General features: G+C 38.8%; 1 protein-coding gene across 1 annotated transcript in view; it reads right to left on the reverse strand.

The window, feature by feature from the left end:
- Positions 1 to 12,910, reverse strand: part of ANO4 (anoctamin 4) — a 127,336-nt gene that overhangs the window by 33,340 nt on the left and 81,086 nt on the right. Inside the window, exons 12-14 of the mRNA XM_062020377.1 lie at positions 10,619 to 10,753; positions 9,808 to 9,904; positions 9,217 to 9,277 (exon numbers count right to left, since the gene is read on the reverse strand). Of these exons, the coding sequence (XP_061876361.1) occupies positions 9,217 to 9,277; positions 9,808 to 9,904; positions 10,619 to 10,753 (293 nt within the window). The remainder of the gene's footprint in view (positions 1 to 9,216; positions 9,278 to 9,807; positions 9,905 to 10,618; positions 10,754 to 12,910) is intronic.

Genomic DNA, 12,910 nt, shown 5'->3' on the forward strand with positions numbered 1-12,910 from the left:
CTTTGAAAAGGCATTGCTTTCTAAGGATTACTTGGCTTGCTTCAAGCGTGATTGAGGCTTTAGAGATTTCATTTACTGCTAAATGAGAATGTTTAATTTCTAACCAACCAAAGGAAGACTCTCAATGGATAAAATTGTTCCTGTGAGTCATCATTACTAGATTTAGCAGAGTTCTAATGAAGCCAAAGGTTTCTTGGGGTTATTACAGATAAAGCAGTAACTTTCCTTCTTCAAAACCACTTTCAATAAACAGAAACCAGAACCCAGAACCAGCACATTCCAGCGCATGCGCATATCTGTGGAGTACTACTGAAGAAAGGAGACATTATGTTTTAGCCCTTTCTAATCCAGATAATTTCTTTTACACTGCACGAATGTGTATATGTGGTGTGGCACTAATATCTGGCAATTAAACATTCTATGCTGTACAGTCCTTACTGACAGAGTGCAAGACAGTATAATATGTCTGTAAATGAATGTTCCTTCCATTTTGTGATGGAAGGAACAATCCAAGAAGTCATAAAATTGTATGCTTATATTCTGGAAATTTAATACTGAGCCTGTTTATGGTTATTATCTTTTTAATTTATTTTATTAAAACAATGTAGAAGGTATCTAAAGTTCAATGCAGATCAATAGAAGGACTTTCCCACTGTGAGGTTTGGCTCTTCCCTTTATTGTTCACTGAAAAGCATCAGGTTGATAACCTCAGAAAACATAAACCTCTTTGTAAACTAGTAGAGTATCAGCTGTAACAGTGGCACAATAACCTGGCAACATGTTCCACATCTGGTGCTAAAAGGATCTCCTTAATGGACTGTCTTCCCTACTGCAGCATATTTATAATGACATTACATGATACTAAGCATTGGCGTAAGTTTATCAAAAGTGAATTTTTAGCCAGTAAGTATTACTGCATCAGTAATATGTATCAGTCAATGCAGCTAAGATATGCTTAGAAAAAGAACACTGTGAGCAGGTAAGATATTAAAAATATGTTTAAGGAGGCAGCTATTTGGTTTGAAAGCATTTTCATATATCATAGAATCATAGAAAGGTAGGGTTGGAAGGGACCTTTAGAGATCATCTAGTCCAACCCCCCTGCAGAAGCAGGTCAATCTACATCAGGTCACATAGGAATGTGTCCAGGTGGGTTTTGAAGACCTCCAAGGAAGGAGACTCCACAACCCCTCTGGGCAGCCTGTGCCAGGGCTCCCTCACCTGAACAGTAAAATAGTTTTTTCTTATATTTAAATGAAACTTTATGTGTTCCAGCTTCATCTCATTACCCCTTGTCCTGTTGCTAGATACAACAGAAAAAAGGGATGTCCCAACCTCCTGACACCCACCATTTAGATATTTATAAATGTTAATAAGATCCCCCCTTCTCTCCTCAGACTAAACAGCCCCAGTTCCCCCAGCCTTTCCTTATAAGGAAGATGTTCCAGTCCCCTGATCATCTTGGTAGCTCTGTGCTGGACTGTCTCCAGAAGTTCTCTGTCCCTCTTGAGCGGAGTAGCCCAGAATTGAACACATATATCATGTCATCTTTTTTCTGAAAGTTAGAGATACATTTCACCAGGTAAATAGCTGCTTTGATTTATTCTAAAAAGGAAAGTTGAGTCAATCTCCTGAGCCTAATGTTTCTATGTCTTTTTGTAATAGTTGCAGTATGATTGTTTGGGATCATCAAAACTAGCAGTGCTAATGAGGCTTCACTGCTGATGAACCATGACACTCTTTATTCCTTGTCTTCTGGTGGAGTTACCTCTCTCCTATCAGCTCATATGGAATTATTTTGTACAAAAATATAGCCCTGCACTTTTTTTTTGAGACCTGAGAGAAACAAAGCCAATTGATTACTACCATTCTGTTTCCATTCTAAAAAGCAGCTGGAAACAAAACTCAGGTAGATGTACAAGTCCACAGGCATGAACCTCTCAGATATGCCTGTGCTGGACCATACTTCCTTTCTTTCTTGTTTTTTGCGCACCTGGAGTGAGGACTCTATACATGTTATACTTAGTATATTTAGCACCTGTCAGAGTAAGTATATACAGTTCCTGAAGCTTCCTTAGAAAGCTATTTTCAAATCATTAACTAGCAATTGGATGATCTGCATGGAGTTGGTTTAGCTTTTATTGTGTTACACTTTTCTACCTCTATCCAGGTCAGTGTGCACTTTTCCCTCGCTAGATATTATAAAATGTGCTATAAAAGACTGTCTTTGATTTATTCACTGTACTACTGAGGTCTTTTAAAAAGTACTGCATTTTGAAATTTCTCTGCTTCTTTTCTAATCAAGTAATCACTAGTACCCTATATAATACTTCAGCATTCTTTTCTGACTTTAACAGCTCAACAGGATACAGCTGTATTTACCATTCTCTTACTGTTCTCCCATTTCCAGTTGTTATGTTTAAACAGATGCTGATAATTCTCCAAAATTCCTCATTGGCCTTAACTCCCAGATCTTTTGATAGTTTTTTATATACTAAGCTTGCCTTGCTTCATAACTCAACTCAGCTCAGTCCTGAACATCCACTTCTGAAAACAGCTGTCTTACAATTATTTTGTCAGATGCTTTTGAAACAAGTTGTGAGCTTATGCAGTAATGCAGATGATGTATCAAAGCAAATAGCTTAATCCTGACCTGCTCTCAGAAATATTCTCTCTCTTGTATTTTGGAATATCATTTAAAATATCCATCCTGAATTCTGGAATATATTCTATGTACCAGGAATATTGCTGAAGAATCTCCTTAAACTATGTATCCTCAGAGAGCAGATCAATGTGAATGTTTTATGCTAGAGGCAAGGTTGTAGAAAAGTGGTATCTTTTATTAGACTGATACATTTAGATAAAGTGTTTTATATTAGCATTTCTTACCACTTGATAAAAAGTGTTAAATTCTCCATGCCAGGTCTTTTTTGTCTCGCAGCTTTACCTTTCAGGAAGTGTTCTAAAGGCATTTTATCAAAGGAAACATGCTTCTAAGCAGACAAGAAGAAATGTCTTGTCTTCCTTAGTTATAGAATCACAGAATCACAGGATGGTTTGGACTGGAAGGGACCTCAAAGGTCACCTAGTTCCAACTCCCTGCCATGGGGAGGGACGTCTTCCACTACACTGAGTTGCTCAAAGCCCCATCCAACCTGGCCTTCAACACTTCCAGGAATGGGGCATCCACAGCCTCTCTGTGCAACCTACTCCAGTGCCTCACCACCCTCACTGTAAAGAATTTCTTCCTTATATCTAATCTAAATCTACTCTCTTTCAGTTAAAAACACCTTATCCTCACTCTACATGCCCTCGTCAGAATTCCCACTCCAGCTTTCTCATAGGTATTGGAAAGCTGCTATAAGGTGTCCCCAGAGCTTTCTCTTCTCCAGGCTGAACAACCCAAACTCTCTCAGCTTTTCTTCACAGGAGAGGTGCTCTAGATCCTTGATCATCTTCATGGCTCTCCTCTGGACTCAATCCAACAGGTCCATATCTATGTTACTTTGGGGGCACCAGAGCTGAACGGAGTACTCCAGATGAGGTCTTTTGAGAGTAGAGGGACAGAATCACCTCCCTTGACTTGCTAGCCACACTTTTTTTTATGCAGTCCAGGACAGGATTGGCTTTCTGGGCTGCAAGCTCATATTACTAGGTCATAGAGTCATAGAATGGTAGGGGTTGGAAGGGATGTCTAAAGGTCATCTAATCCAACCCACCTGCTAAAGCAAGTTCACCTACATGAGGTCACTCAGGAAAGTGTCCAGGCAGGTTTTGAAAACCTCCATGTTGAGCTTCTTGTCAACCAACATCTCAAAGTCTTTCTCTGCAGGGCCACTCTCAATCCACTCGTTGGCCAGTCTGTATTTGTGCTTGGCATTGCCCTGATCCATGTGCAGGACTTTGCAACTGGTCTTGTTGAACTTCATAAGGTTCTCATGAGCCCATCTGTCAAGTTTGTCCAAGCCCCTCTGGATGACATTCTTTCCCTCCACTATGTTGACTGCACCACACAACGTGGTGTCAGGAGACTTGCTGAGCTGCATTCAATCCCCCTCTGTGTTATCAACAAAGATGTTAAACATCACCAGTCCCAATAGCAACTCCTGAAGAATACCTCTCACCACTGCTCTCCACTTGGACATTGAGCCATTGGCTACAACTCTTTGAGTACAACCATTCAGCCAATTCCTTATCTGAGGACTGAGCAGTCCATCTGTCAAATCCATGTCTCCAATTTAAAGACAAGGATGTCGTGGGACAGTGTCAAATATTTCACACAAGTCCCAGTAGATGAGGTCAGTTGCTCTTCCTTTATCCACCACCACTGTAATCTTGTTGTAGAAGGCCATCAAATTAATCAGGCACAATTTGTCCTTAGTGAAGCCATGTTGGCTACCATCAATAATCTCCTTATTTTCTACATCCTTTAGTATAGTTTCCGGAAGGATCTGCTCCATGATCTTTCTAGGCACAGGGGTGAGACGGATTAGCCTGTACTTTCCAAGTTTTCCTTTTTTCACTTTTTAAAAATAGTGGTTATGTTTCTCCTTTTCCAGTCTGTGGGAACTTCACCTGACTGACACAACTTCTCAAATAGGGTGGGTAATGGCTTAGTGACTTTATTTGCCAGTTCTGTCATGACCTGCAGGTGCATCTCATCAAGTCCTATAGACTTGTGCACCTCTGGTTTTCTTAGATGGTCTTTAACCTGATCTACTACAATGGGTGGTTCTTCATTCTCCTAGTCCTTGTCTTCGCCTTCTGTGACCTGGGCATTGTGGGTAAAGTAATTGTCAGTGAAGACTGAGGCAAAAATGTTGTTGAGTACCTCCATCTTCTCTATATCCTGGGTAACCCAGTCTCCTATTTTCTTCCAGAGTGGGCTCACATTTTCCCTAGTCTTCCTTTTATCACCAGCATATCTATAGAAGCTTTTCTTGTTGCCCTTGATGTCCCTGGCCAGATTTAATTCTATCAAGCCTTTAGCTTCTCTGATCTGATCTCTGGCTACTTGGACAATTTCTCTATATTCCTCTGAAGCTACCTGTCCCTGCTTCCACTCTCTGTAGGCTTCCTTTTTGTGTCTGTGTTTGCCCAGGAGTGTAAGCCTTCGAGCTTTTTTTCCCTGCCTTCTTCTTTGTTGAGATACATTGCCCTTGAGCTTGGAGGAGGTGATCTTTGAATATTAACCAGCTTTCTTGAGCCCTTCTTCCCTCCAGGACTTTCTTCCATGGTATATATGTTAAATAAGATCAAGTAGACTCCTGAAGAGGTCAGAGTCTGCTCTCCTGAGGTCCTGGGTAGTGAGCTTGCTGTGCTCAATGTCCTAGAATCTTGAGCTCCACTATTTCATGGTCATGACAACCAAGGCTGTCCTTGAGGTTCACATTCACTACCAGCCCCTCCTTGTTGGGGAGAACAAGATTCAGCCCACTTTGTCTCTATCAAAGCAATAGAAAAGATAAATATCTGGACTTTTCTGATGGACAGTTTGAGAATTTTGCTATGGAGCTTCAGAAAACATCTAGACAATTACATCTTCGCAGTAGCTATTCCCAATACTTCAACTGGAAAAGTAGAAACTACAATTCCATCTGCTTTTACAGTAACATGCTGGGAGTCAATCAGGTATCAGATTTACTTAATTTTTTTTCTAAGAATGATTTTTTTTTCCCCCTTATACTTTAAACGTCAACATTTTTTTTTTTTTTCTGGAACAAACACCTTTCTCTCATTTTCTATCTTTGGTAAGAATTTGGTACAGACAATAAAGGGAGAGAAGTCTTTTTTTCTAGAAATGAGACTTACCTTTTCGTCAAGTTAAATGTATCTCAAGGCATACATAAAGAGGAAAGCGTAAATCTTTCCCTCTAGCTTAGAAACACATAAAAAAGCTACTGCATCCCTCTTTTGGAAACATTTGAACACGTGGAAAATAACATCAAGAAGAGAGATTCTTAAAAGGAAAAATTATTTTACAGCTTCTGAGATGATATCTCAGTGAGCATCAACAACAATCTGTCCACCAATAAAAAATAGTATTAGCGTTTTTAGAGACTCACTGTTTCCTATAAACCATAGAGATTTATAGCTTCAGTCCTTTCAAAAGGGTTTTTCCTGTCAACAGAAGCTCCAATACAGAAAAGCTTATACACTACCAGTGAATTCCTTCAGTATACTGAAGGGAAACTATCTTTTGTCCTTTGCTACATAAGTTGTCTTAGGTTATCTGATCTCTTATGGATGTATCTTAACAAGTATATTTTTTTTCCTATTATATCAATTACATATATAAAATTTTGCTTAAACAGGACAGAAATAGAATAACTAAAGTGATGAGTTAAAATTTTTTTTAAACAAGACGTGTTTCTATTTAAGTATCTCCTGATGCACTTGATAATTCTAACTTTGACAGCACTGATCCTACAATGAAGCATTATAAAATATGGGTCTTTGTGCTTCAGAGTCCTACAGCCAGACTCACTGCTGTTCAACAAATCAAACAGCCTATACTGATACTTGTCATGGTAACTTCTGTCCATGGCCTGGCCACAATAGTTTGCTCATCATTTGGAGAGGCATTTCATTTCTATTTAAAAAGTGAGCAAACCACTTTGCCCATCAATTAAAGAGGTCTTTAGAGTAAAAGGACAAAACCACCATCCACACCAATTCTTCATGGAAAGCCCAACCTGACCATGTGTGGTTTCAAAATAGCAAGCAAATTGCTGAGACTTCTCCCTCAAGATTGGAGTTCACTAATGGATCTAAAGAGAATGAAGAAAGTATTTTAGATAATTAGACAGTGGCTAACATCAGGCTAAAGAGGTGACACAATTCCAGCTGCCTTTTTTTTGCCTTCATTATCTTTTTTTTTTTTTTTAAAGTGTTGTCATCACTATTTTATATGCTAGTGTCTGTCAAACTGGATCATCTAGAAGGCTGAACTTTTCACAGCCAATTTGTCATGTCCTTGCTAGTTGTTTCATGCTAACAGGGAAAAGGTTTCCACAATCAAACTGCAATCAATCTTACAGGTGGTAAGCCAGCTCATAAATACAGTACCAGAAAATCCCTTGGAAGTGCATCTTTCCTTGTTCTAATGCTCCTTTAGCCCTAACTATACAGAAGAATATCTCCACAGTCTCATAGTTGTCTCAGCAAAATTTTATTTCAGAAACTATATTTTGGATGGATCCATAGGACTGCCCCATTACCCAAACCTCTACCCTAGTCTCACAACCTCCTTGCTGTTGCTGCCCCTGCTTCCCTCTTGGTGGCAAGCTCACAAGCACAGTGTAAGGCAAAAAAACTGGTGGTGAAAACTCACCCCGACATTTCCTAGAGTACATTCACCACCCAAATCATTCAGAGGGCAGAATTTATAGTATTTTTTCTTATCTTTCTGTGGGCTTAGGTGCATGGATGGGCAGAGCCTTTCCCAGTGGTGGCAGGCTGCTGGGGAGATACACCTAGAGTTTGGGTCTAGGTCTGACAGTGATGCTGAAGGAGGGGGAAGATGGAAAGGTTAACCAAAGTGAGGTGCAGCTCATTTCAGCTAGAGAGAGAGAACTGATAACATTTTGTAGTCTGACATGCTCAGACTGCTCAGCCCTCTCTCAGGCAGCAGACATGAGACAGTAGAAGACATGGTTACCTGAGTAAGGGACACTCTTACCTAGAGCTGCTTTTCCTACAGCCCTGGTTCTGGACAATGCTAAGATACAGGTGCAATACTTTGAACACAGCTGTTTTCTGAAAGCAGTATTACTGTTAAAGAGGAACAAAAGGATCAGTGCAAAAAGCTGCACTCCAAAGACATACTCACCAGCAGTTAGAAACAGTGACATAAATGTTCAACAATGTTAACTCATCAATTTTCCTAGCTGAGAGGGATGTCCCTGCCTCTAAACTGGCTTGGAAATTATCAACTTCAGTGAGCACATAGGGAAAGAGTTGGAAAATCTGAGTAAACATCTAAAAAAAAAAGTCTTTAAGGTTTAGAAATTTTTGGCGATTCTCGGCTCTGGTGTAGCTGTAAAATAAAGCAGAAATACCAAGGAGAAATATAAAATCTGTATAATCTGTGGGGGTTTTTTTTCCTTAATGTAATTTATGGCATTTTAATATCACCAATATTATATGAAATGACATGAATAGGCTTGATTGGTATATGACCTAATTTAATCAGTTAACTAAGATAAAACCTTAGTTTTGAAGGAAGGAACTGAAGCAGACTGATAGGTTAATCTGTGCTGTTCTGATGGCTCTGATGCTGCATCCTGAGGGTTTCTTGTATCTCAGTAAAGAGATTTGCAATTTAAAATATAGATTACCAGAATTACTTAAACAGCTTTCCATAGCAGTTGGAGATGTGTGAGCAAGAACAGGAAACAATGGCTCAAGCTTGAGCACCTGGGGCCCTGAGATGGATGCTGCTTTCAAGGCATCTCATTGAGCCAGGTTCTAAAGATGTCAGCCTCCTCTTAGAATGACATAGTAGCAGTTAAGACCCTGGACATGCTTGGGGCATGTTTGAAAGACTTTTTGTGGTTCTATAAATGATTATTTATAGATTATTTATGCCTTCAATTCCGCCTACCATAGTAGGAAAAACAGTTGAGTCAAAAATAGAACTATCCTATGGGCACAATTCAACCTCCCTGGCAACAATTAAACCACCCTCAGATCAATTTGTTATTCAACTAAATCTTCCATTTATCTCATCAGAGTTTTGCTTTAATTACAATCAGCTTACTTGTATTTAAGCTTTATTGCCTTGAGTGGGGAAAGTTCCCTCCCCCTCCGCAAGGGGGAAAGCAATACATTTATTCATTTTAGTTGAGACATTAAACTGAACTGTCCTAAGGTAGGAGAAGCCCTGATCAGTAATGTGAGAAAGCCCTGACCTGAAAGTGAGAAAGTGCCTCACTTTCAACAGATTGAAAAACAATTACACACACCCCCTCCCCTCAAATATAACCACCTATGTAGACACTATGTAATGCATTCGTGTTTTTGTTTTAATTAAAATTATCATGTGAAAACCTGATAGCAAACACTTGCGTCTTCCTTTTGCAGAAATAGAAAAGAATCAAGTTTATGTTGTTCCCAGTGTCTGAATAAAGTGTGTGGGAAATTAGAGGCCTATGTTGCACCACAATATCCAAGAAAAAGATTGTGTAATTACTTAATATCAAAACAAAAACTTACCCCATACTGCCATGAAAACAGCAAAAAAGACAGTAGCTCCATTGTCAAAAAGGTGGGTTACCTGAGGAATATATGAATAGTGTGAGCAGTTTGCTATAGTAAGTATTTTCTTTCCTATTTTAACTTAATAAAATTAATATCATCATGAGTGCAGCTGGCCTACTAATACTGAGGATCCTTCCCTTGATGTGTAACATGAACTTATTAATTGAGAGGACTACATGCCAGCCTGGCCCGGGACTGACCTTTGCCAACACCAGGTGTGAGCATCATTTCAGACCCAAAATGTTCATTTTCTGGAGTCATGTACAAAAGATGAACCATAAGATAAAGGTTGATACCAAGGACACAGTAGCATAGACATCTAGGACATGACCTCTGCGGTTGCTCAGTCTCTTAAGTGCACATTTCTTTCAGTTGCTTTACAACCCAAACTAAGTCTTGGTAAAATGACTATGAATGTTAATACTGGCTGAACTTGATCTATCCTTTCAAGATTTTATCTACGCAAGATCAATAAAGAGAAACTGAAAAGGTAAAATTAAAGCTTTTACCAGGAAGACACTTCTATTTGCATAGTTTATAACATACCTTGGCATAAACACAGCTGTCGGACAATCTCATGAATGGACAGTATTTATCACATATAGGACACATTATGATATCTGTAGCTTGGCAGACTTCTTTGCTGGAAATATAGAAGAGAATCATTTAATAGTTTGATGCACAAATATCAGTATTAAAATGGATTGATAAGTTTGACTAAAATTTAGTCACTTATTAAATAATACTGGTTCTGTAACTGGAGCCAAGATATTCATAACTGCAGGTGTATAATTAATACTAATATGTTGACTTCAAAGTGTACAGTCATAACTACAGAGGATATTTCTCCAGCGCCAGCCTAGCAGTATCTCTTTACTACTTCCAGCTTCTCCTTGAGTCAGAAGCAACCTTTGGTAGAAGGAGAGTGAGGATGATTGCATATAAAGTTTATTCGTGTGACCTAAGTGTGCAAGAATGTAGAGATGCAGCGCTCAGCAAAAGGTCTAGTGCATCTCCCTGTAGTGGTTCTTTCAGAAAAGCCTTAAAGGAAGTGAAAATTCCCCCACTGTCCTGCTGGTCTGTTACAAAAGTAATGAGGAAGCCTTACTTTTTCCCTTGTTGCTGAGTTGACAATATCAGCAACTGTAGCTGGTCAAGAAACACTGTCTCCCATCCCAATTCAAGAGCAGGGAACAAAGGAAGCTCAGTACTGCCTTTAAGAAAACTAAGCACGGTCTTTCCCTGAGTATTTATTCAACAGTTCAAAATGAAATAATTAACAATTCATATGAAGATATCTTAAATTATTCATAATAACCCACAGCTGTAATTTCAGTTATAAAAGTGCCCACATTACCTGACTTGGCAGTGGTTCAAAGTGGTGACTCCATACAAGAAGACGAACAATCCAATGAAGGCAGCTGGGAAGAGCATCCCCGTGTACCACCCTAACCATGCAAAGTATAGTCCGATTTTTTCACCAAAGTATCGTCTGTTTTAAGACACAATACAGCAAAGTTACCCACTAATTAGAATAAATCTGCTTAATCTTGCTTGTTAATAGAAAATAAGTATTTCTGTTGTATCCGAAGAGTAGATTAGAGAGCAGAGTCAGTATTAACTGAAGAAAAAGACTGCAACTAGGCTTCTAAATCCACATTAAGGGACCTGCTTCATGAATGAACTTAAAAATGAATTTAAAAATTCACTAAACACTGAGTTCATTTTAAAAAGTTACTTCTTTGCATTAGGAAGTTGATGGCTTTTTTTTGATCTTTCTGTTGAGTAGCTTTACTTCCTAAATAACTGCATTGAAATAAGTTTTATCCCTAAAACTGGTATAACAAAAAAAAATATTCTGGCTCAAATTATTTAAAATAAATTTATTAACCAGAGGTTTTTCTCCAATCCATTTTACTTTCATTTGATGATTTCTTTTCTTATCTCAGTTCCTAGAAAAGAAATCTCGTGATTCTACCACATGAGGAAAGTAGAGGTTGAGTGAGGTCAAACAAATATCTTTATGTATCATTTTGCACTGATTTGAGGAAAGTAGTCTGAATTAATCTTGATTTGTTATCTGTATTGCTTTAAAACTAACAGTAAAATGGCCAGGAAGCTCCTCTTTGATCCATATTCATTAGCATTTGTCCTCCTAAACACAATCAAACTTTTATTTATGTGTTAAAGAATACATCACAAAAACCCTGCTGAACTCAATGCATTATCCTGTGTTTGATGGTCTTGTGCACAGCAGTCTGATGATCAGATTAGGGTGCTTCACAAATCAATATGCAATTAACATCATTACAATGAAGACTTTAGGAGATTATTCGCAAGATTAGTTTTAAAGAAGATGATACTCTTGTGTTTCAGAGACTTTGCAGACAACTTAAACTTACAGATCAACCGAATTTGAGAATAGCTGCTTTTGAAAACACACTTTTATGCCAATGATGCAACTTCTGATGTGTCCAGAGACAAAGCATGCAGTGAGTCAGAACTGCTGGCTCCTTTATGCTACCAGAAACTATGTTTGGTCAGACTTCCACAGTAAAGAGGAAAAGACTTATGATGTGATCTAGGGCTGGAGGCTGTGGAGAAAGAAACACTTGGTCTGGAATGGAGAAAATAATCAGTTTTCAAATGGACATAAAAATCTTCCAATGTGAGCAATATCTGTCTGGGCTGAGCTCATGTCCTGTTGAATGATATTGTCCTGCACTGAATATTATCATTTGAGTTTACCAGCTCTGTGTGGGATGCCAAATATTGTCATGTTTTTATTCTTCTGGCGTTCAATTGAGACTCAAATTTACAGGTTAAAGCAGTGGTAAACTGTTGATAACATGCTCGGTTCTGTCAAGGGCAGTAGGTCTGGCTGTAAAAAGACACGCTGGAAACTGCTTTTTGAGCCCTGATTTAAGAGTATTAGTGACTCTTTGGCCTAGTTATTTACCTGACACTGAGGATGTCAAGCTGTGAGAGCTCTACTGCAAAAAAAAGCTCATGTTTTGAGCTTACTTTACTGAATATTTCTGGTCCTATTTTTGTCCAGGTATAGAATAGCAAGATGAGCCTAACATTTATTTATTTATTTTATTTCAAGGATGAATGTTTCCTCGTTCCACCACTGACGAGCACTCATGACAAACCCAATGTCCTATCCTGTGAGCCTTTCCATCTAATAGTGCAAAACATAGTGTGTTTTTTGAAGTAGATACCAAACAAACAGCTTTATCCTAGATGAGCAGACATCTTTTTGAAAAGATGGCAACATTACTACCTTTAAGCATACCCCACATCATAGCTGTTGGTATAGGGGAAAAAAATGTTTCTGCTACTGAACTGGTACACTAGCACACTGAGACTTTAAAAGAAATGAACAATAGAGTCTTGCTGATCTGATCAGCTCTTCAAGTCAAAATCTGAAGGTCACTAGACATGTGAGCAGTTGAGATTGGCAGTAGATAGGAAAGAATTTGAGAATTCTTAGCAGGAGCTAAGACAATACAAGGGATCTAGCATCTGTGAAGTGAGAAGAGAAAGACATTCCCTTCCCTTTCCTGTCACTCCTCCTTCACTGGATTAATTGCAGCCATGGGTGTGTTCCAGATAGCGAACAGCTCGGCTGGGACCACAGCTTTGA

This window comes from Colius striatus, chromosome 1, assembly GCF_028858725.1.
Source record: "Colius striatus isolate bColStr4 chromosome 1, bColStr4.1.hap1, whole genome shotgun sequence".
NCBI classification, from domain to species: Eukaryota; Metazoa; Chordata; class Aves; order Coliiformes; family Coliidae; genus Colius; species Colius striatus.